The following is a 25032-nucleotide window of genomic DNA, read 5'->3' as shown; positions in this document are numbered from 1 at the left end:
TTGGCTTTTAAATATATTATGTTGGTTCAGAGGTCAAGGATCATACAATACAGTCGCTCTTGACAGTGGTTATGCATTGGAACTACTCAAGAAACTTTTGAAAAATACAAATTCCCAGGCTCTACCCCAGACCTGTCAAGCCCGAATCTCCAATGTGGGGTTCTTGCATGAGTTTCTTTTTTTGAAGTTAACAAGTGATTCTGCTCTGTATCCCGAATTAAGAACCATATGGGATCTGTCAGTTCTAATTAATACCATGAAGATTTTATAAAATTTTGAAGAATAAAAATTTCCATTACCTTTTGTATCTCAGGATGAAAAATTTCTCTGGGACCTTTCTCAAATTTGTCCAGATTCATGGCACTGAAATAGAATGGACAGAATGAGCTATAATGTGGCAGAAACTTAATGTGGCACAAGTCTCTGCTTCTCAGAGAAGCTCCATGATTTGTCCTAGAAAATCATAGCTGGATTCCATTAGGGGCTTGGCACATAGGATATATAAACCATGAAGGAGTGATCAGTGAATGAATATAGAAGAGTAACCAAACACTGCATTCTACTTATATAACTGTCCTCTAATGATATTCAAATAATGAGGGAGGTAGGAACTTGGTGCATTGTCTTAAGCAACCTTGATTAATCTTCAAGATTCTTTTTTTGATTACTAAAAAAGTGATTTATTGATACTTACTAGCTATTAATGATAAAATGATATGTAATTAAGATTGCCTGACATTTCTTTCTTCCTTTGTCAATTCCTTTGCTACTGAGGGCAAAAGACCCCCTTAAAAAGGCTGCTCTTAAATGTTTTACTTTGGAAAAGTAACGTAACTTTCTTAAACTTAAGTTGCTCTAGAGTAACAAGGAAGTTGAACTAGGTGATCTCTACGGCTCCTTTTAGCTAGAACTCCAATATTTACAAGTGAAAGTTAAAATAATAACTAATATTTATAGAGTATTTACTGCATGCAAAGGTACCAGGGTAATTCCTTTACACGAATTATCTCATTTAGCTCTTATGAGGAATTTTTTTTTTTTTGTATGCTGTATGGGGTGGTCACATTTCATTCTTTTTCCATGTGAGTATCCCCTTATTGCAGCATGCACCATTTGCTGAATTTTTATTTATTTGGTTTTTCATTTGTTTGCCTGTTTGGGAAGTGAATGGGCTGGGAACTGACTCTTATCTCCACTGTAAAGATGGGAAATTGAGGCTCAGTAAATCAAACCTGTTTAAATTGCAAGGTTAAGATTTGAATCCTGGGTAGCCAGAGTGCTTATAACTTAATTTCCTTTTAAGTTTTCAAGTTCATGATTTTAACAAAAGAAATTAAAATATTTTCTTCTATTAGAAGCAACTGTAGAGTTTTAATTTTCCGTATCTTTAAAAATATTTTCTTGTTGTAACTTGCTCTGGCTATGGGTGGTAGACTGAAAGGCTAAGGCTCTACTCCTATAACTGAAGGAAATTACAATAAATGAAATGCCTTGTCTTTAAACATAAGGAAAAAAAGTACTGAAGTAACTTCTTTTTGGGAAAAAAAAAGATTCACAGAAATCTTAAGCCAGTATAATTAAAAATTTTCTTCTTAAAGCAAATTAAGATTTATAGCTCCTTAGCAGCAGTAAAATATTTAGGTGCTCAACAAAAATGTTGACCTCTTTATTAATGCTTTCTTTATTTTTGGGTACAGACTGCTCAAGAAAAAAATCAGAAGGCCTAGAGCAGAAAGGAGAAGGTATGTAATCTGGACACCAAATGAAGCTTGAAAGCATGATGTTAAAAAAAATTACTTCTTAATCTTAGTGCCCTTTAACCAGGCAGATGTAATCTTTGATAGTCTAGTTTGCCATTCTCAGAGACATTTCGGTAAGTGTGAGTTGTGGCTATTATCTTTTACCTGTGAATTGAAAACATTATCTCCTATCATCACCTGTTTGTACACAAAGACAGAGGAAAACCTTTGGAGCACTGAGATAAGTTCTATCCTTCATCCAGTATGGCATAAGTAGTTAACAACCCAAGTCCTGGAGTCACACAGATTTAGGTTTAAAGCCCAGCTCTGTGACTTGCTAGGAGATCTTTGACAAATCCCTACATCTCTCTTAGGCTCAGATTTCTCATCTATAGAGTGGAAATAATAATAGATCTACCTCATGGAGCTGATTCAATGAAAGAATGCTTGTAAAGCATTTAGCACAGTTCCTGACAAACAGAAGCTACTGTTATTACGATTTAACATCTTAGCTGGTGACAAAGCAACAGGTTCAATCTGAGTTACCCAAGCATGGGATAGGGGAAGGGGGGAAAATAGGGCCATTAGAGGCAGCTGTGTGGGGAGCAGCCAGATGTTCCATTCATTTAACTTTCTGTTTGGCAAAGAATAACTACATTCTTCCCAGAGAAGCCTTTATGACACCTGGTTTTCTATCTCAAAATGAAAAAAATGAAAGGAAAAATATTTCTTGATTTTCCTTGCAGAATGAGAGTACCTGAACCCATGCAAGAAAAAAAGAAGCAAGCAACTAATGCAGGGTAGAGAGAAGCATAATAGTGAATCAGCTGGACGGTGACTCAGGTATTTAGTTCCAGTGCACACTAGCTGTGTGACCTCACGTAGATGTCTCTCTCTCTCTGAGTTTCCATTTCCTCATCTATAAAATGGGGATAATAACAGTACCTGCCTTATAAGTTGCTGTGAAGATTACATGAGGTAATGCATGTCAAGTGTTTAGCAAAATGTCTGGTAACTAGGCAAAGCTCAAGAAAAGAGGAAGAAATCTTTATTATTTAGATATTTGGAGATGATATATTTGGCGGTTTTCTGGGGAACCTTTACACTTCATACTCAAATGTACTTCACTGTCAAGTACATATTTAGATTAGATTCTTGATTTGTAATGGTGATTGATGCTTTTATTTTATTTTTTTACATGGGCAGGTACCGGGAATCGAACTTGGGTCCTCTGGCATGGTAGGCAAGCATTCTTGCTTGCTGAGCCACCGTGGCCTGCCCTGATGCTTTTATTTTTAATAAAATTTGATTGAAAAAAAAAAAAGAAAAAAAGAAGACGGTAACTAACTTCAAGGTGATCACAAGAAGAAAAAATCATAAAGGCCTACAAATCCTGGTGTTAGGTTTCTATTTGTTAGTACTCACCTTAAGATGGACTTCACAGAGAGGGTTTTTGTGGGACTGTAGGGAAGGCATATTTTCTGGGTACCCTAAAAAGCCAAAACACCAAATCAGTGTGAAGTTCAGCAATTTTTGTCTCTGAAGGAGACAAAATGGTCATCAGAAAAAAAACATCTATATCCAGTTGTTGGAGACGGCTGTCTGAAGCCTCGAGTGGTTGGCTGTTGGTTGAGGACATGAGCATAGGAACACCATGCTCCGCTGATACGGAAAACCACTGAAGCAAACGTTCTCAAGGACAATGACTCAAGAGCCAGTAGAGACCTGAATAGAGAGCATGCTGATAAGAAATAAATGATTCCCGAGACAAGGAGCTGGGAAGCAAACCTTGTAGCTTTGCAGGCATGACAGATATTTAAAAATAATCTTGCTTTGATAATACTCCCTAAAGGAGTTCCCACGTAAGAACATAATAAATATGTGGGTGTCAGTTTATTCGGGGCTCTTGCTCTTGCTCCTGATGAGCTTGAGTCTCCTGACCCCACTTAACTAACTTCTTGTGTCTGTCGTTTCTTAATCCTGTGTGGTGCCCCTTCTTCTCCCCTGTTCTCCAGGGAAATCCTGACAACTGGCGCCCAAACAGGGACCCGAAGAAGGGAAGGTCCAACCAACTGAAGAGGATTTTGTGACACGGCCAGGACCCAGAAGGAGGGATAATCCGGACTCCAAGAACTTGGTAAAAATTTTGTTCTGGGAATGTGTTAATCAGGGTTACAATGGGGCAATATACTTCTTTGTATGCTGAATATAAAACCTTGTTATATATTTTGTTAAAGGCAAGCAGGGTGAAAATAAAAAAAGGATAAACCACTGAGTTATTTTGCATTATTCAGAAATATTGTCACTGGTTGCCAGAAAGAGGAACCTTAGAACTTAAACAACGGCATGAAGTAATAAAGGAATTTAAAAAGGTTTACAGACAAGGGGAAACATTCCTGCTTCTGTTTGGTCTTTGTGTAAGTTAATTACAGCTGTATCACAACCACTTCAACACAGTAGTTCAGAAAATGAAAGTGATAGTGACCATGAAAGTGATGGGCCAGCTGATGCCGCAGATGAAATAAAAAGGGAGGAAAAGGCCATTTCTTTCCATTCTGAGGAATTTCCTTTTTTGCCCTCTGTAGATAAATTATCCTGTAAAGGAATTTATTTTGAACCAAAATATTCTCAGTGTCCTCCTCCTTTTGCTCTTCCCAACAATGTAACAAATGAATGTCCACCACGATTTTCAGTTCCGGTTCCTAAAGGACCAACGGTCTCAATGGGAATTCGACAAGCCCAATGAGAGGGGGATCCAGAAGCTTATATGTTTCCAGTACTAATTACTCAAATTCCTACTAATGACTAATTTCCTCAAGGAGTGCACCAACTTGAGCATGTACCTCTTCCTTTTAAAATTTTAAATGAGTTAAAAATTGCTTGTGCTCAATATGGCACATCCTCCCTATATACTGTGGGAGAGAACTAGCACAGTCTGAGAGATTAATTCCATGGGACTGGGAGATGCTTACTCGTGCTGCCTTAACAGCTTCTCAGTTTTTGCAGTGGAAAATGTGTCTATTAGATGAAGCAAATCAACAAGCAGCTCAAAATGCTAATGTACAGGCACAGGTACCAGTCACAGCAGATCAAATTATGGGCACTGGACCATATGATGGGTTGGAGCTCAGATATAGTACGATGTGGCTATTGTTCAAACTCGACTTGCTTGTATTAGAGCTTGGGAACAAATTACTCCTCCTGGGACTGTTACCCCCTCTTTTGTAAAAATTTTACAAGGAAGTAATGAACCATATACTGATTTCATAGCTTGATTAAAAGATAATATAGAAAAGTCAGTATCTCAGGTGGAATTAAGAGATTTGTTATTATAAAGACTTGCTTTTGATAATGCTAATACTGAATGTCAAAAGGCTTTACACCCTATTAAAGCTGCTGGGGGACATTTAGAGGATTATCTTAAATGTTGCAGAGTCACTGGTTCAGAACCACACAGAATGCAAATGTTAGCTGAAGCTATTGTTGGAATAAACATAAAAGGGTCCTGAAAAGGGAACTGTTTCAAATGTGGAAAACCTGGACACATGAAAAAAGATTGTAAAACTAGAAATAATTTTGGAGCTCGTCCCAAAACTAACAATGGTAATTTGGAAATTAGATCAGGAAGAAACGCTCCCCCAAAATGTTCTAAATGTCAAAAAGGTTATCATTGGAGTAATCAATGTAGATCTTGATTTTATATTGAAGGCAATTTGTTATTGGGAAACTGGATATGGGGGCCAGCTTGGGACCCTGGCCACAACAATGCCGGGTGGATGCAGTATCTAGTACAAATCCGCTCCAGCGATGTGTCCAATATTTGTCCCCTGCAACTAGCAAGAGTGCCATAGTAGATTTACCTACTGCTGAAACTATTATGCTAGTCCCTGAATATAATTCTAGAAAGAATAAAACAGGAATGCATAGCCCTATTCCTGCACAAACAGGAGGACTTGTACTAGGAAGCAGTTTAAGTAATAAAGGTATTGCCATGATCAGGTTCATGTGTCAACTTGGCCAAGTGGTGGTACCTGTTTGTCTGGTTGGGTAAGTGCTGGCCTATCTGTTGCGATGAGGACATTTCATAGAATTAAATCATGATCACATCGTCTGCATCCACAGCTGATTCCATTTTGTAATCAGCCAAGGGGAGTGTCTTCTGCAATGAGTGATTCTTAATCTAATAGTCACTGGAAGCTTTTTTTCTTTTTTTAACATGGGCAGGCACCGGGAATCAAACCCAGGTCCTCGGGCATGGCAGGCAAGCATTCTTACATGCTGAGCCACGTGGCCCGCCCACTGGAAGCCTTTTAAGGAGGATTCACAAAAGATAGGTTCTCTTCCTGTCACAAAAGATAGGTTCTCTTCCTGCTTCGACCGGTAAGCCTCTTCTGTGGAGTTCGTCCAGACCCTCCATCAGAATTGTCGGCTTCACAGACTGCCCTGTGGATTTTAGACTCTGCGTTCCCATAGTTACGTGAGACACTTTTATAAATTTTATATTTGTGAGTGTTCCCTGTTGATTCTGTTTCTCTAGAGAACCCTAACTAATACAACTTGGTACCAGGAGTGGTTCTTAAGAAACAGAATCTTAAAAATGGGTTTTTATGAATGATTTTCTACTCTGACTAGACTCAAAGGCACTAAGAACTCTGATTCCCATAATCAGAATGACACTCACAATCCATGGAGTGAGTTGGCAAAAGAGATAGTCAAAATATCACCATTCAGTTCTAATGCTTTGCTTGTACGAAGTCAGGCTGTGGGGGATAATGTTTTTGACACCTTTATGGAGTTTTGTAGAAATAAGAGGTATAGAGATGCTGACTGGTTGTTGTTAGATACACTGCATACATTAATAAGTGAAAGGGATGGGCTTAAGGCTTCAAACGGGAAGCTTAAGCACTGTCTGACAGATGTAGAAGTTTCTATGAATATCCTGAAGGAAAATATTATTTCCTGTAGCTGTAGACTTGAGATTTCTGAAAATCAAACTCAGAATCTTATTGTTAGAGTAGTAACTCTACAACATAAACTGAAATCTCAATGTTGCATGGTGTCTGCTGTAAAAGTGAGGGCATTGATTGGAAAGGAGGGGGACCCTGAAAAATGGGATGGTAACATATGGATTCATAATGATGTCAGGGGTGAGGTTGAAACACTAGGTCATGCTAAATTATCTCTAGATAACCCTGTAACAGTCTGCCCTCATGACATAGCAGCCTCAACTCCAGCTTGCCTTGAGGAGTTGGCCACCCAACCTCCACATGAAGGAATTAGCCCTAGAGTGATTAATCCTGTTTCACCAGATGAAACTGCAAATGAATGCCCTGAAGCAAATGGCTTGGAAGATATTTCTAAATCTTCTCATTCATGACCCACCCCCACCCCCACCACTCATTTCCTCCAGACCTATAACTAGACTCAAGTCCCAACAGGCCCCTAAAGGTGAGGTACAAAGTATCACACATGAGGAGGTACGTTATACTCCAAAAGAACTGTGTGAGTTTTCCAGTCTAGATAGACAGAAATCAGGGGAATATGTGTGGCGATGGATTTTAAAGGTGTGGGATAATGGTGGGAGGAATATAAGGCTGGATCAGGTGGAATTTATTGACATGGGTCCACTAAGCAGAGATTCTGCATTCAATGTTACAGCTCGAGGGGTTAGAAAAGGCATTAACAGTTTGTTTGGATGGTTGGTTGAAACATGGATAAAAAGGTGGCTGACATTACCTGAGGTTGAAATGCCAGAATTGCCCTGGTATAATGCAGATGAGGGGATCCAGAAGCTTAGAGAGATTGGAATGTTAGATGGATTTATCATGCAAAGTCTGCTCTTACACCCCAGGAATGTCCGGAGGATGCACCTTTTACCAGAACAGTGAGAAATAAATTTGTGAAGCTAGCGCCATCATCCCTGAAGAGTTCTGTAGTTGCACTTCTCTGTAGGTCAGATATTACTGTGGGAACTGCTGTCACTGAGCTGGAATTCTTAAACATAATAGGGATGACCAGATCCTGAGTTGGCAGAAGCCAGGTGATGGCACTTAATTGCCAAAGACAGGGTAGACTTGGCTATTATAATAGACAGCAAACTCAAAGCAGGAGTCAAAATATGACTCACAGAGATTTGTGGCATTGGCTGATAACTCATGGGGTACCTAGAAATGCAATAGACGAGCAGTCTACACTGCCACAAATTTATACGGCTAATCTTCTTCCAAGCCTTCCCCAAGGAGACCGATGGCCTTTTACCAGGGTAACTGTGCACTGGGGAATAGGAAATGATCAGATATTTCAGGGATTATTAGACACTGGTTCAGAAGTGACATTAATTCCAGGGAACCCAAAATGTCACTCTGGTCCACCACTAAGAGTGGGGGCTTATGGAGTCCAGGTGATCAATGGAGTTTTAGCTCAGGTCCATCTCACAGTGGGTCCAGTAGGCCTCCAGACCCATTCTGTAGTTATTTCCTCAGTTCCAGAATGTATAATTGGAATAGACATACTGAACAACGGGCAGAATCCCCACACTGGCTCTCTAACTCATGCAGTGAGGGCTATTATGGTGGGAAAGGCCAAATGGTAGCCACCAGAATTGCCCCTACCTAGCAAAATAGTAAATCAGAAGCAACGCTGGATTCCTGTAAGGATTGCAGAGATTACTGCCACTGTTAAGGACTTGAAGGATGCAGGAGTGGTGATTCCCACCACATCCCCATTCAACTCTCCTTTTGGCCTATACAGAAAACAGATGGGTCTTGGAGGATGACAGTGGATTATCGTAAGCTCAACCAGGTGGTAACTCCAACTGCAGCTGCTGTTCCATATATGGTATCATTGCTTGAGCAAATCAATACATCCCCTGGTACCTGGTATGCAGCTATTGATCTGACAAATGCTTTTTTGTCAATAGCTGTTAGTAAGGACCACCAGAAACAGTTTGCTTTCGGCTGGCAATGTCAGCAATATCCTTCACTGTCCTACCTCAGGTGTATATCAACTCTCCAGCCCTATGTCATAATCTTGTCTGCAGGGACCTTGAGCATTTCTCCCTCCCACAGGATATCACACTGGTCCATTATATTGATGATATCATCTTGATTGGACCTAGTGGGCAAGAAGTAGCAACTACTCTAGACTTACTGGAAAGTCATTGTCTGTCAGAGGATAGGAGATAAATCCAACAAAAATCAGGGCCCTTCCACCTCAGTGAAATTTCTAGGTGCCCAGTGGTGTGGGGCATGATAAGATATCCCTTCTAAGGTGAAGGATAAGTTGCTGTATCTGGCCCCACCTACGACCAAAAAGGAGGCACAATGCCTAGTTGGTTGTTTTGGATTTTGGCAACAACATATTTCTCATTTGGGTGTGCTACTCCAGCCCATTTATCAAGTAACCAGAAAAGCTGCTAATTTTGAGTGGGACCTGAACAAGAGGAGGCTCTGCGACAGGTTCAGGCTGCTGTACAAGCTGCTCTGTCACCAGATCCAATGGTGCTGGAAGTGTCGGTGGCAAATAGAGATGCGCTTTGGAGCCTTTGGCAGGCCCCTATAGGAGAATCATAACACAGACCCTTAGGATTTTGGAGCAAAGCCTTACCATCTGCTGCAGGTAACTACTCTCCTTTTAAGAAACAGCTTTTGGCCTGCTACTGGGCTTTACTAGAGACTGAACACTTAACCTTGGACCACCAAGTTATCATGAGACCTGAGCTACCTATCATGAACGGGGTGTTGTCTGACACACCAAGCCATAAAGTTGGGCGTGCGCAGCAGCACTCCATTGTAAAATGGAAATGGTATATACGAGATAGGGCCAGAGCAGGTACTGAAGGCACAAGTAAGTTACATGAGGAAGTGGCCCAAATGCCCACGGTCTCTACTCTTGCCACATTACCGTCTCTTTCCCAGACCAGAGCTATGGCCTCTTGGGGAGTTCCTTACAGTGAACTGACTGAGGAAGAGAAAACTCGGGCCTAGTTTACACATGGTTCAGCATGATAAGCAGGAACCACGCAAAAGTGGACAGCTGCAGCACTACAACCCCTTTCTGGGGTGTCCATGAAGGACAGTGGTGAGAGGAAATCCTCCCAGTGGGCAGAACTTGGAGCAGTGTACCTGGTTGTTCATTTTGTTTGGAAGAAGAACTAGCTAGGGGTGTGTTTGTATACTGACTCAAGAGCTGTTGCTAATGGTTTGGCCGGATGGTCAGGGACTTGGAAAGACCATAATTGGAAAATTGGTGACAAATAGGTCTGGATAGACCTTTCTGAGTGGGCTAAAAACATGAACATATTTGTGTTCCATGTGAATGTGCACCAGAGGGTGACTTCAGCAGAGGAAGATTTTAATAATCAAGTGGATAAGATGACCCATTCTGTGGATACTAGTCAGCCTCTTTCCCTAGCAACTCCTGTCATTGACCAATGGGCACATGAACGAAGTGTCCATGGTGGTAGGGATGGAGGTTATACACAGGCTCAGCAACATGGACTTCCACTCACCAAGGCTGACTTGGTTACAGCCACTGCTGAGAGCCCCATCTGCCAGCACCAGAGACCCACACTCAGCCCCTGGTATGGCACATTCCCCGAGGTGACCAGCCAGCTACATGGTGGCAGGCTGATTACACTGGACCACCCCCTTCATGGAAGGGGCAGTGATTTGTTCTAACTGGAATAGACACATATTCTGGATATGGGTTTCCTTTCCCTGCATGCAATGCTTACGCCAAAACTACCATCCGTGGGCTTATAGAATGGCTTATCCATTGTCATGGTATTCCACACAGCATTGCTTCTTATCAAGCAACACCCTTCAAAGCACGTGAAGTACGGGAATGGGCACATGCTCATGGAATTCTCTGGTCTTACCATGTTCCCCATCATCCAGAAGCAGCTGGATTGATAGAGCGGTGGAATGGCCTTTTGAAAACTCAATTATGGTGCCAACTAGATGGCAATACCATGAAGGACTGGGGTAATGTTCTCCAGGAAGCTCTATATGCTCTGAATCAGCATCCACTGTATGGTGCTGTTTCTCCCATAGCCAGGATCCATAGGTCCAGGAACCAAGGGGTGGAAATGAGAGTGGCACTGTTCATTATTACTCCTAATGATCCCGCTAGGAAAATTTCTCCTTCCTGTCTCTGTGACCCTGAGCTCTGCTGATCTACAGGTTTTAGTTCCAAAAGGGAGAGTGCTTCCACCAGGAGAAATAACAATGATTCCATTGAACTGGAATCTAAGACTGCCACTGGTAACTTTGGGCTACTAATGTCCCTGGATCAACAAGTCAAGAAGGGGATTACATTATTGGTTGGGGTGATTGACCCTGACTCTCAGGAGGAAATATGACTGCAACTACACAATGTGGAGTTAAAGAAGAGTTTTTCTGGAATATAGGAGATTCCCTAGGGCATCTTTTAGTACTACCATGCACTGTGATTAAAATCAATGGAAAACTGCAACAACCCAATCCAGACAGGACTACCAATGACTCTGAAACTTCAGGAATGAAGGTTTGGGTCACCCCACCAGGCAAAGAACCACAGCCAGCTGAAGGGAACATGGAATGGGTAGTGGAAGAAGGTAGGATAAATATGAACTACGGCCACGTGATCAGTTTCAGAAACGAGGACTGTAATGCTGTTTTGTTCACATTATACTATTTAAGTTGTAAGATACCAAGTTTAAGGATGAATATTACCCAAGGACTTGCACCCTATTCTGGAGAGATTTTAATGTGTTTCCAGTTATATACAGGAGAGCTGAGTATTGCTAGGTGAAAGAAAAAAGGTATGTTTTATTGTTTTCTATTAAGAAATTAGGTATGGTTTAAGGTGATATGTATAGCTGCCAAGTTGACAAGGGGTGGACTGTCATGGTCAGGTTAATGCATCAGCTTGGCCAGGTGGTGGTACCTGTTTGTCTGGGTGGGCAAGTGTTGGCCTGTCTTTTGCTATCAAGACATTTCATAGAATTAAATCATGATCACATCAGCTACATACACAGCTGATTCCATTTGTAATCAGCCAAGGGGAGTGTCTTCTGCAATGAGTGCTGCTTAATCTAATCACTGGAAGCCTTTTAAGGAGGATTCCAAAGAGACAGGCTCTATTCCTGTTTTGGCCGGTGAGCCTCTCCTGTGGAGGTTGTCCAGACCCACCACAGGAAGCATCAGCTTCACAGCCTGCCCTGTGAGTTTTGGACTCTGTGTTCCCATGGTTATGTGAGACACTTTTATTAATTTTATGTTTGCGAATGTTTGCTGTTGATTCTGCTTCTCTAGAGAACCTTAACTAATACAGGTATCTTTGTAAATACAGGAGTTATTGATGAGAATTATAAGGATGAAATTCAAGTTATGATTTCAGTGAAAGGTCCATATCAAATTATAGAAGGAGAGTGGATTACTCAATTATTAATATTACCATATTAGAAAATGGGACATTCAGGAAAGAAAAAAATAAGAGAATTTGGCAGTACTGAAAAACAAGAAATATATTGGCAAGAGTTATTAACAAAAGAAAGACTGAAATTCACTATACAGATTGAAGGCAAATCTTTTAAAGGACTTGTAGATATAGGAGTAGACATTACTATCATTGTTTTAAAATACTGGCCAGTAAGCTGGCCTCTACAAATGTTAAGCCAGACTTTACATGGATTGGCACAGTTAACACTGTCCAACAAAGTGTTAATATCCTATCTTGTAAAGGGTCAGATGGTCAAACAGGGACCATTCAGCCTTATATTCTGGATATAGCAATAAATCTCTGGTGTAGAGACTTATTAGAACAATGGGGAGCATATGTTAACATTCCATTCTTAGCTCCCACAGTAAAGGACATGATGAAAACTATGGGTTATAATTCACTTCAAAGACCCTCACAAAATTTTAATATTCAATGACAAAGTTCTTGCAAAGGCCTTGGCTATCCAAATTTATAACTGGGGCCACTGTTCACATTATACCCCAATCCATAACTTTAACTTAGAAAACAAATGAGCCTGTATGGGTTGAGCAGTGGCCTCTATCTAAAGAAAAATTACAGGCTCTAACTCAATTAGTTCAAGAATAGTTTAAAGCAGGACATATAGAAGAATCTCATAGTCCTTGGAATTCTCCAGTATTTGTTATAAAAAAGAAATCAGGAAAATGGAAAGTCTTAACTAATTTTAAAAAAGTTAATGCTGTAATTCAACCTAAGAGGCCGTTACAACATGACTTGCCCACACCAGTTATGATTCCTAAAAACTGGGTTATTATTGTGATAAATTTAAAAGATTGTTTCTTTATCATACCTTTAGCAAAGCAAAATAAAGAAAAATTTGCTTTTACTGTGCCCACATACAATCACCAAGAGGCACTACACAGATATCAGTGGAAAGTTCTTCCTCAAGGCATGTTAAATAGCCCTACAATATGCCAGAGGTATGTTGGATTGGCTTTGCAATCTATCCAAGACAAATACCCTGAAGCATGTATCATTCACTATAAGGATGACATTTTAGTCACCATGGAACAAGAAGAAAAGTTACAAATTCTTTTTCAAAGCTTAGAACAAAAACTAAATAAGGTAGGATTACAAATTGCACCATAAAAATTCAAAAAAACAGTTTCATATAAATACTTGGGCAATATAATAAATAAAACTGTTACTCCTCAAAAGGTCCAGATAAGAAAAGATTATTTGCAAACACTAAATGGCTCCCAGAAATTTTTAGGAGATATTAATTGGTTACAACCCATGCTTGGAACTCCTACTTATGCCTTACATCTTTTATTTGATACCTTGAAAGGAGATCCTCAGTTAGATAATCCCAGAAAATTAACCATTTAGGCTGAAAAGGAATTAGAATGTCTCCAAGAACATATTCATTCAGCTCAGTTGCATAGAATTCAAATTGGAGTACCTTTATGGCTTTTCATTTTTCCCTCAGAACATTCCCCCGCAGGAATTTTAATAAAACATGAACCTATACTAGAACGGATATTTTTGCCTCATTCCACAGGGAAAAATTAACAACTTACCTGGATAAAATGGGTCTATTGATATTTAATAGCAGGCTAAGGCTAAGACAATTGTGTGGACAAGACCCAGAGAAAATTATTGTTCCACTTACCAAACAACAAACTGAAAGTGTATATCAAACTAATTTAAATTGGCAAATAGGCCTTGCAGATTAACTGAATGAAAATGATAACTATTATTCTAAAACAAAATTATTTTAATTTTTAAAGCTTACTACTTGGATTTTACCTAGAATAATTAGTGACATACCCTTAATTAAATGCTGATACTTATTTTACAGATGCCAATAAATCAGGGAAAGCTGAATATTATGGACCAGATACAAAAACATGGAACACCAGGTATACTTCAGTACAAAAAGCAGAATTAGCAGCAATTATTCAACTAATAAAAATTAAACCAAGTTCACTCAATATTGTATTGGATTCACAATATTCTGTTACTGTCACTCGTAATATTGAAACAGTTAATTTAGACACTGACAGCTCTGAATTAGGTCAATTATTTAAACAACTACAAAATGCTGTCTGACAACAACGTACTCATAAGATTTATATTGTTCATATTCGATCTTATACACAATTACCAGGTGCACTGGCAGAAGGTAATGATGGAATTGATAAATTATTACTTGGAACTGTGGAAGCTTCCAAATGGCATAATCTTACACATTGCAATTCTAAAGGTTTACAACAAAAATTTCATTTAACTCGTACTGAGGCTCAACAAATTATTCAACGCTGTCCAACTTGTAGTCTCTTACATTCTATACCATTCACATCCAGAATGAATCCACAGTGTTTACAACCAAACGAAATCTGGCAAACTGACTTTATACATGTCCCCTTGTTTGGAAAACTGGCTTATGTTCATGTTTTCATTGATATTTATTCTGGCTATACTGTAGTTTCTCCTTTAAGTGGAGAAACAGCTAAACATGTTATTGCCCATTTTCTGGAATGTTTTGGACATATAGGAATCCCTTCACAAATAAAAACAGATAAGAGACTGGCCTATATATATAGAAAAGTTCAATTATTTTTTCAATTATGGAACATAAAGCATGTAACAGAAATCCCATAAAACCCACGAGGTCAAGCTATTATAGAAAGAGCTCATCAAATATTCAAAATGTAACTTCTAAAACAAAAAGGATTTTATGTTTTTCTTGCTTATGAAGAAAAATGGGGAGATATTCTCTCCTACTCCTAGAAATCAATGTAGTTAAGCTGTGATAACATTAAACTTTTTCAACATTAGAGACAGCTATAGAAAAACACTGGTCATAGGTATTACACAAACAATTTTTAGAACAATCTGTTTGGTGGAAAGATTTAGATAAGAATGAATGGAAGCCTGGATAGGTAAAGCCTGGGGGGGAAAGGATATGCTTGTATTTCTGCAGGTGATGGACAGCCATTGTTCTGGATCCCTTCTAGAAGATTCAAGTCAAGATACGAGCAGGAAACCACAAGAAACAATGTGTGGTAATGCCCCACATCCAACAAGCTAAGCCACCTTCATGGGGGCAAATAAAAAAGTTGGCACAAGAAGCAGAAAAGACTCTCAAGAAAACAGGACAAGAAAAAACTCCTAACTTTTTCATGGCTTTCATGGCAGTGATAGAAGCAATTATAAATAACTTCCTTTTTCTCTTGTGCTTGATTTTGATTTTCCATACACCTAGTGCATATGCAAAAAATTATACCTATTGGGCATATGTACCTAATCCTCAACTGTTAAGACCTGTCACATGGCAAGATAATTCTGTAGCTGTTCATATTAACGATTCAACTTATCTTCCTGGACCACTTGGTTCTCGTCTCCCTAAGTTCCAAAAGGAGGAAGGAGAAAAATTTAATATCTCTATGATGGCATTTCAAGGCTTTCCTTTATGTCTCTCAAGCCACGATAATACTCCTTGTTTGAAATTAGAACTTAGGTTATACTCCTAAGAAAAATATTCTCTGGCTACATTGCATTTGCTTTCTGGGATGAGCTTTGCATATGAAGAAAAATCAATTTCTGAGCTTGTTCCTAAAGAATTTTTACTTTATGTAAAAATTCATATACATGGACACCTGAATCAGAGCATATTCAATGGGTACAATGCCATGGTGAACAAAAATCAGTACTCAAGTCAGTACTCGTTAATGGTTCCTATGGAATTGTAATGGATTGGTCCCCTAAGGGGTACGCAATTCAGAATTGTAGTTCTGACTGAACTGTTTGGTTAAGTTACCTTGGTTTGCCCTGAATAATTATTCCATTGAGATTTACACCAATGCTACAAATAAAATCTTGTGGCGTGGGATGGGAATGGTAGCCCCCTGCCCTTTTGTTAACTCAGGTCCTCGGAAAACAGCAATTTGGAAACTGGCCTTGAGTTTAGCCCCTATTCATATTTGGAAAGGAAATTACTCTTTAATAAAATCAATCTATTCTCTTAAATTTAAAATTGATCTAACTGGTTATATTCAAGCTTGCGTGATTAATCCTTATGCTATTTTAGCAGAAACAATTGCTTTTAATTTATCCTCATTAGAAATACAATGTTCTGATTGTCAATTATTTACCTGTCTTAATTCTTCTATTTCTAAAAATTAGACTTTTCTTCTTTTAAGAAGGTGCCTTGGAGTATGGCTTCCTGTGAACCAAAATCGACCATGGGTATCTTCACCTGATACACACGTTTTATTCAAAATTTTACAATATATGCTTAAACATACCAAAAAATTTATTGGTACTTTTAATTATGGTAATCTTGGGAATCATAGCCCTCACTACCACAGCTGCAGTAGCTGGAGGAGCTTTAACATAAGAAATTCAAATTGCACATTATGTGGAAAAATGGCATGAAAATGTAAGTAAGATATAGACTCAACAGGTTAAAACAGATAAGGAAATTAATCTGCATAGAGATGACTTAGAACAGACTATAATTATGTTAGGAGATGAAATTCAATCGCTTAAAATGCAACAGCACTTGTGCGATTGGAATACCACATCTTTCTGTATCTCTCCATACTTGTATAATGAAAGTGAACTTAAGTGGGAAAAAAATTAAAAACACTTATTAGGGCATCAAGATAATTTAACTCTAAATATTAATGAACTTCAAGCAAGAGTAGTAGAAATGCAAAAGAACATTCCAAAATTATTAGAAGGCACTAATGTTATGAATGGGATTGCTCAAGGGCTGTAAGCTCTAAATTCACTAAGGTGGCTGAAAACAATAGGAGGATTTACTATTAGTTTAATAGTAATGTAAATTCTTCTTTTTGGTCTTTTATGTATAGTCTGGAAATGCTTCCAAAGCAAGCAACGTGAATCCAAATTAAGGACAGCTGCCTGAACCTCTATCATGCTAGCGCTACAAAAATAAAAAGGGGGAGATGTTGGAGATGGCTTCCTGAAGGCTCGAGCAGTTGAGCATAGGAACACCATGGAAAACCATTGAAGTAAATGTTCTCAAGGATGTAGACTCAAGAGCCAGTAGAGACCTGAATAGAGAGCATGCTGATAAGAAATAAATGGCTCCTGAGACAAGGAGCTGGGAAACAAACCTTGTAGATTTGCAGGCCTGACAGATATTCAAAATAATCTTGCTTTGATAATACTCCCTAAAGCAGTTCCCACGTAAGAACATAATAAATATGTGGGTGTCAGTTTATTCAGGGCTCTTGCTCTTCCTCCTGATGAGCTTGAGTCTCCTGACCCCACTTAACTAACTTCTTGTGTCTGTCTTTCCTTAAACCTGCGCGGCGCCCCTTCTTTTCCCCTGTTCTCCAGGGAAATCCTGGCAGCCAGTCTTTCTCATTTTTCTTCAAGGGGCATGTATATGAATAAACACATTCTATGTTGGAAAAAATCTTGCTTGAACTTGACAGCATCTTTCACAACCTCCCCACCCCCAACATTTACTCTTCAATAAACTTACTTAATATTTCTTAGTCTTAGGTTCTATGGTGACCAGATAAACCATCTGAAGTGATGAGAAGGGAATTTGGACTTTGAGCCAAAAATTTTAAGCCTCAAAGATCATAAGAAGAAAACAGTGTCTACATGTCCAATGGGACCCAAATGTGCTGATATTTCTAAATCAAATATTTTTGAACTAGAAATCACCTGAATCCTTCAGAGAAGTTTTCATAATTTGCACTTTTATACTTATCTGGGTTTATTTACTTAAAGCCTGTTTCCTTCTCTTTAAATGAGTACCCATTTAAAGAGTATAATTTACTCTGGGTAGTATAATTTATACTACCCAGTATAATTAAATTATAGAAAGAACTTAACAAATATTTTTTGAATGAAAGGGAATGGATGAAGGATTGCCTGAATGATTCAGTCCTGTGTTCAAACTATTCTGGATGGATGACTACTGTTTTCCTTTTAAAAATCTCCTAAAATGAGATGATACAGATTTATAATCCAAAAGTGATTTAAATTACATAGTTATAAAAGTGGTTTTCAAGTAATCCACATTCAAAACTCTCGTTCTAATAATAAAATTGGCATTACAAATATTTAGAGTAGGGTAAGGGATTTCTTGTAGGAAATAAATAAAGAAGCAACTAAGACTTTTCTCTCGTTCTCAGGACACATCTACCAATTCATCTGTCTAAGTCCTGGACAATGGTTATCAGAGTAGAACTCTTCAACTTTAGTTATACACCCATTCCCCTGCAGAATCTGGTAATCTCACCCCTACTCCAGGCTATGGAGGAGTAGGTTTTCCCTGCTGAACAACAGAACAACTTTTCTTTTCGAAGTATGTGTTCCTGAGATTTAAACAATTTTCCAAATATAGAAGAATTTTATGAAATGAATATGCTTTTTCACATCACACATGGCATACTAGTTCAACCTGAGTTACTTCTGTGGTCTTGCTGTTTTACTAGCATCAGCCTACCTCATCACACTGTAGCTGCTTGTGTGAGATGTCTACCTGTACTGAAGTATCTTGAATCTGACTTTTTGTTCAACTCCTATCTTTTCTTCTCATCAAACACACCAAAGAGTTTTAAAGAGAAGCCAACAGTGGCTTGAGGGGGAATGTGTGGAATAGGAGAGAGAAGGATCCACATTTTTCCCTGTGTAATAGCAATATTTTCATGAAGTGCCTATTTGAAGGTGAATCCCAGGGACTGTGGGTTTGTATTTTCCTTCACTATAAACTGGTAAACTTCCTCCTTCCCCCTTAGTAGCTTTCCAGAGTCACTTTCTAGTAAAAAGGTTCTATGTTGTACAGTGGAACCATCAAATGCATAGGCGGAATCAAATACATGTATATAATAGGCAATATTAAATGAGCACAGCAAGGATACAGAAGTACGTGTTGAACATTACCCTATAACTTTAAAAATGTACACATACAAATGTGTCTGTGTACATAGACAGATATCTAGAAGGCTTCTGCTGTGATTATCTCTGAATAGGTGGATTTTGGTCCTCTTCTTTTTTACTTTGTTGTGTTGCTTGCGTGGAATTTTTAAAAAAAGTATGAATAATTTTTTTTAAAGCTTTTTTGTTTGTTTTTAGAAGAAACACAGTAGACATATGCAAGACTATTTAAATAGGGTTATATGTTTAACTCTTTCTGTATTATTACCTAACAAAATGTGAGCTCTTGGGGTGGGAGGTGGAGGTTGATACATATACTTCTTTGGATTGCCACAGCCTCCAGAAATAGTTCTGGGCCCAGAGGGTTTTAACAGCTGACTCTATGCTAATATTCTGTGTCTATATTTTCAATTCCTCACTTTCCTTCAGCATTCCCCATTTGTAGCTAATAGCAAACATTTACCCTGCACTAGGTGCATAATTAGGGCTTTGTATGAAGGCAATGTCTGTTCTCAATAGAAAGGAACTAATATGCATCCTGGCCCTATATTGACTTGCTGTCTTCATAGTAGTCCTGAGGTTTAATTGTTGGGGAATTAAATTCTGTCTTTCACATTGGCAACCCCTTGGTGACATCATTCTGGCCTCAAATAGCCTCTTAACAAGAAAAGCAAATAAAGTTCACAGTTGCTCACCAGGCTGATTAGTGAGCCACAGCAAGTGGCTAGTTGGACTTTTCTCTGTATTTCTCTGATAGCACAAGTGTGTTACTGACCCAGCACCTTCCATCTGCTGAAGCCCCTCTTTCCAACTTCAACTCTCACTCTTATAACCATACTATCATGGGGAAGGCCAATGTGGCCGAGAGAGGGCAGGACATAGGAACACAGTATGCTCCACAATTTAGATAGTTGGGGCCTTCTACTTGCTCAGACTCTACTAGCCTAAGGGTGTTACATAGCCTCCATGTTTGACCTCTTGCTTCTCACTGTCTGTTTTAATTGATTCAATAAACCATGTGATTCAAGCAAAAAAAAAAAAATTCCACCTCTTTGACTTCTCTAATACCAGCTATGAGAAACCCATAGAGAATTGCACTTACTTCCTTGCCTGTCACTTATTGGCTGTTTCTTCTGCTTGTTCCACCTTCTTTCCTTCTCCTATATTTTATGTGGATGGTTCTCTTTCATGCTTCAGGTCTCCGCTTAAATGTAACCTCCTCAGAAAGCCTACCTGAACTACCTTGTCGAAAGTAGATCTCTCTTATTCCCAATCTTTGTTTCCTTCATAGTGCTTATCACAATTTACAATGTAATATAGACAATACATTTGGAAATTAAAATAAGCAGATTTTCCCCTCCCTCACCCAGCACCTGGCAACAGACCCAGATTAAGAGGTAGGATGACTCCAGAAGGAAAAAGTTATGACATTGAGAAAATTCATTCCAGAGAGGTAGAAGAAATGGAAAAACTATCTTTTTCTTGATACAGTGGAAAGAAGGATGAAGGAAGATGATAGGAAAGCTAAGGGGTTAGATGCCAGGGTTCTTGATTTCTCATTGTGAAGGCAGATCTCGAAGGGCAGGGGGCCTTCGAGGTGGGGGGATATGATGCTGCAAATACATCAAGATAAGACCCAGAGGCTCCTAAGAATATTTGAACTAAAGGCCCACTTCCCAGGCATGGATTTTAAAGAAATTAAGTCCATACAGTATCTATTTCAACATGGTGAGGGGCAGTAACTTAGCAGCTGCAAGTGTTGACTACCAGAAAGATAAGAGAAATGAGACTAAGATGGTGCTCTTGCCTCCTTACATGTGACACATAGTTTACAGGGAATGTGTCCCAGTGAGGGTAAGTAGAACTGCTGAGAGGTGCAGAGACTAGCAGAGACCTGGGATTATAACTGAGAAATTAGGTTTTAGGGGATGATTATGATTACTGAAACATATAGATACTCTTTCTTTACTTTCTGGCAAATGAGCATAGACAAAGGGAAATACCTTAAATCTCTGAACTGTAATCCAGCTCCCCTGATAATGACTGCATAGCCTTTATCTTGAACCCTTGTGATTGTAAAAACCATCTGACTGACCCTCATTTGTTCACATTTTATCTGTTTTTTCAACTTTAGAGTCTTATGATCACTCAAGACAGCCCCTAATGTTTATTAATGAAGGGGCTCAAGTCAGCCGAGAACTAACCCACCCAAATCCAAAGATATTTTCATAAAGGAAGCTGGATCAAACCAAAATGATGTGTAGTAGCTTAACATTTAACCTATAAGTTACCTGTACCTCATTAAAATACTAAAAATCATGCCCATCATCATATTAAGGTCATCATTTTCTTTCATACATTCTGTGACTAAGCATGCAATCAATCTCCACATGCTCAATAATTAGATCACCTCTAATTACATTATCTAGACCCACTGCACTCCTTATCCTAAAATCTGCCCATCTTTTGATACTATAAAACCATCAGAGTCATTGCAGTTCAGGGAGACAGATTTTTAGGCTGATAGGCTGTTTGAGCTTCTGCTTCATGTCTAGCAATAAATTCTCTCTTTGAAAACCTGGTGTCTCAGGAATTGGTCATTTGAGCACATTGGGCAAAGAACCCACTGCTTTTGATTAGTATCAGTATCAGGTTAAAGGGTTCAGAATATGTAGTGATTTCACAATATGGAGTTAATAGCTGGCTCTGTGGGTTTCAAGAGTAGGTGCTTCCCAATGACCCAAAAAAGTCAGAGGGACCAGTTATAGTTCAGGACCAAACTAGCCACTTCACAGCAGAAACTAGCAAGAACCCAGAGGACCCCATGTGGATCCAAGGTCCTCTTTTCCTGCCACCATGAGGTTTCACAAACCCTTTCCTTATGTATTTAAATACCACCTTCAAGAAGAATATGAAGAAGGGGAAACAATAGGAAAGAATGACTGCTTGCTCCAAAGAAACAGTCATCCCAAGAGAAAATTCAAACCAGAAGAAACTGGAATACTGTAATTAGCAAACATAAAATAAATAAGTAAAAAAAGGAAAAAAGTAGGCCACCGGGTGCACAGGTGGTTCAGTGGTAGAATGCTCACCTTCTATCTGGGAGACCTAGGTTTGATTCCTGGACTATGCACACCCCCACTGCACCCCCCAAAAAGTAGGCCAGAAAACAGCCTGCTTGGTGGAGAAGTTAAGAGACTTTGGAAGAAGGCATTGTCATTTCTCAATAAGTGAATAGTGAGAAAGGAGTATCATGCAAGCACTTGAGAAAAAACTGGCACACAGTTCTCCAACAGTATCTTCTAAAACTGTTGCATAAGCTTTGCTTCAAGTACAGCTATGCTGGCGGCAAAACTGTTCCCAATTACTGTAGTATGGGGATAGGAAAGCACCAAAACTTTTCAGCAGGAAATAATTCACAAGTAAGACCTTATTCTATTTTACAACAAATAGATTTTTACCTTAAATTTGCTAAAAAAAAAAAGAAAATTTCTAAAACATAACATGAGAGTTTATATAAATGGAAGCAGCATAACATATAAATTAAGCTGGACTTTGGTACCATTCATTAATTCTTTCAACAAAAATTTATTGAGTTCTTCTTATATGCCAGGCACTAGGACTGGGACTGATGGCGATTCTGAAAATAAAGCAGATGTGTTCCTTACTTTCATGGAGTTCTCTGTCTCTGGGGAGAGACCACATATGTCAAACAACTACATATATAATTATTTATAGTGGTAACAGCTCAGCCACTTAGGTTTGGGTTTGGCCTAGTCTGCCACCTATTGGCATGTGACCTGGGCCATGTAGTCTGACTTCCTGAACTGCAATAACATCTACTGAGATAATGCTGCTGGAGAACTTAGTATGGTTCCTGTACTCATATGGTTCCTTACTAATTTATTGAGACTTTATTTATAAATGATAGACTTTATTGCTATTACTATTTCTCTTCTTAATCATTACAAAAATCTTTAAGTTCAGTTTACTCTGTAGTGGTTCTTGAAGATTTTTTCTGGGCTTTTTGTCAAGCTTTATTGCCATATATGTATGCATACATGCACATACACATCTCACGAAGAAATCAAGCACTGCTTTTTTAAGTTTCTGTATTATTTCTTTTCCAAAAAGATTTGCATTGAAATTTTGATACACTAATATAGTTGAAACAAAAATCGGCATGCAAATATGAAAATTTTAGGTTTCAACAAATGTACCAATAAAATGAGTTCATCAAATTATAGGACTAACATTTTCTAAGTGTGTCTTATTTTATTACTTTATAATCATACTCTTTACTCACCAATTCTAATGAACTGAAGATTTGATGATTTAGGATACTGGATAAATATGGATTTTCAAACAAGATCTCATTTAATATACTCTCTTTAATCCTCATCATCTTGCAAGCTACAGCCTGGCACTCTGCCCATTTTACAAAGAAGAAAATGGAGCTTCAGAAGGCCTAAGCAATTTTCTCCAGTTCACACAAAATGAGTCAGTTATTGAGGTAATTTGATTGACTCCAAACCCTTTGCTCTTTCCAATGTACTACAACGTCTCTGAAAAATTCTTCCAGAAGCAAATGAAGAAAAAAACAACCAAAGAGAAGAGAATAAAGAGTAAAGATGAAAGACACTGGATATCAAATACAAGAATTATTAGAAAATAGAAAAGAAACAACAATAATGAACATAAGAAAACATTCCTGAGCTGAAGAAATACCTGCATCTCTAAGTTGAAAGGGTTTGCTTTCAACTCACTGTTCTGAACTAAGTGTTCAGAATCCCCATAGGCAAGATTCTTGCCTTGCTGAGTTGAGAGTTGTTTTTCCACCATGCAAAATTGATGAAAAGGCACTAAGCCTAAAAAAAATTCTAGAAGGCCAGAGGATTGAGTGGTGGACAGTTTAAGTGGCTCGTGGAAACAGGAGCACCTATGCAATATTATTATATTTTTTCCAATAAATTCTATTTCTTTTAGTTGAGCCAGTTCATCTCTTTCAGTATTAGAAAGAGTCAAGGTTAATGAACTGATAGTCTGCAAAACACAGAGGCCAAAGATTAAGAGGAGTGTATATGTCTCATTAGCAGCTTATAAGGGAAAAGTCGCTGTTAAATTCAAACCTTGAAGGTCCATCTCTGAATAATAAAATCTTGAAATATCCAAACTTAAAGAACTTCACAGAGAAAGGTTTACCTGAGCCACCTTGACAACAATGCTAATTAAACTCTGTAATGGTATTGAAATGCCAGTGGAAGCCAATTACTTACTGTTTTCCGCCAAAGAATTGCACGGTATTGAGGGACACGCTGATTGTTCTGGTCAGAAAGGGTCACAGACAAGAAGAAGGGGCTCTTTTCTGTATCATTTCCAATGTAATTCTGATGGACTGGAAAATAAATAGGTTTAGAATAGTAAGAATGGAATTGTTCTTCTAGTGGCAGCTAATGGACACTTTAGTTGTTATCCAGCCCTTCCCATATGATCAGGGAACAATAATCTCAAACCCAGCTCTGGGGATCGAGTGTGATCATTCTAAGCTATTCATACACTTCCATTTCCCTTTGACAGTGACTGGTTCAGGAATGAACATGTAAGCCAATTATGGCCAATGAGTAAGGAGGAGAAATCTGTCAAGGAGTTTCGGGAAAGCTTACTTCACTCCGAAAGGTGGTCTTCTTTCTCTAGATCTGGTGGTGTCTAGAAGTGCTGCCTGGAATTGTTGTAACTATCCTGTGATCCTAAGAAAGACCAACCCAAGGATGAAGCTGCCACACTAAAGATGGGGAAGCAGAAAAATAGGGGACCTTGAGGACATCATTCAGGCTCTAGATACAACAACTCCAGAGCCTGCCCTACTTCAAAATTTCTTGCTATATTCCTACTGTTTAAGCCATTT

The 25032-nt window shown here is 38.7% G+C and overlaps 1 protein-coding gene across 7 annotated transcripts in view; it reads right to left on the bottom strand.

Moving 5' to 3' along the window:
- The window catches only part of GARNL3 (GTPase activating Rap/RanGAP domain like 3), a 254850-nt gene that overhangs the window by 99635 nt on the left and 130183 nt on the right, over positions 1-25032 (bottom strand). For 6 of the 7 annotated variants that reach the window (XR_013169397.1, XM_077145391.1, XM_077145397.1 and 3 more), the window contains exons 6-8: positions 24404-24522; positions 3165-3229; positions 300-363 (exon numbers count right to left, since the gene is read on the bottom strand). Coding sequence is in view for 6 of the 7 variants with exons in the window: in XM_077145391.1 (XP_077001506.1) it covers positions 300-363; positions 3165-3229; positions 24404-24522 (248 nt within the window). In the remaining variant the exon portion in view is untranslated. The remainder of the gene's footprint in view (positions 1-299; positions 364-3164; positions 3230-24403; positions 24523-25032) is intronic. The other variant, XM_077145405.1, reaches the window with a different exon arrangement.

The sequence above is a fragment of the Tamandua tetradactyla genome, chromosome 2, assembly GCF_023851605.1.
Source record: "Tamandua tetradactyla isolate mTamTet1 chromosome 2, mTamTet1.pri, whole genome shotgun sequence".
NCBI lineage: Eukaryota > Metazoa > Chordata > Mammalia > Pilosa > Myrmecophagidae > Tamandua > Tamandua tetradactyla.
This window is presented reverse-complemented; position numbering and strand designations above follow the sequence as displayed.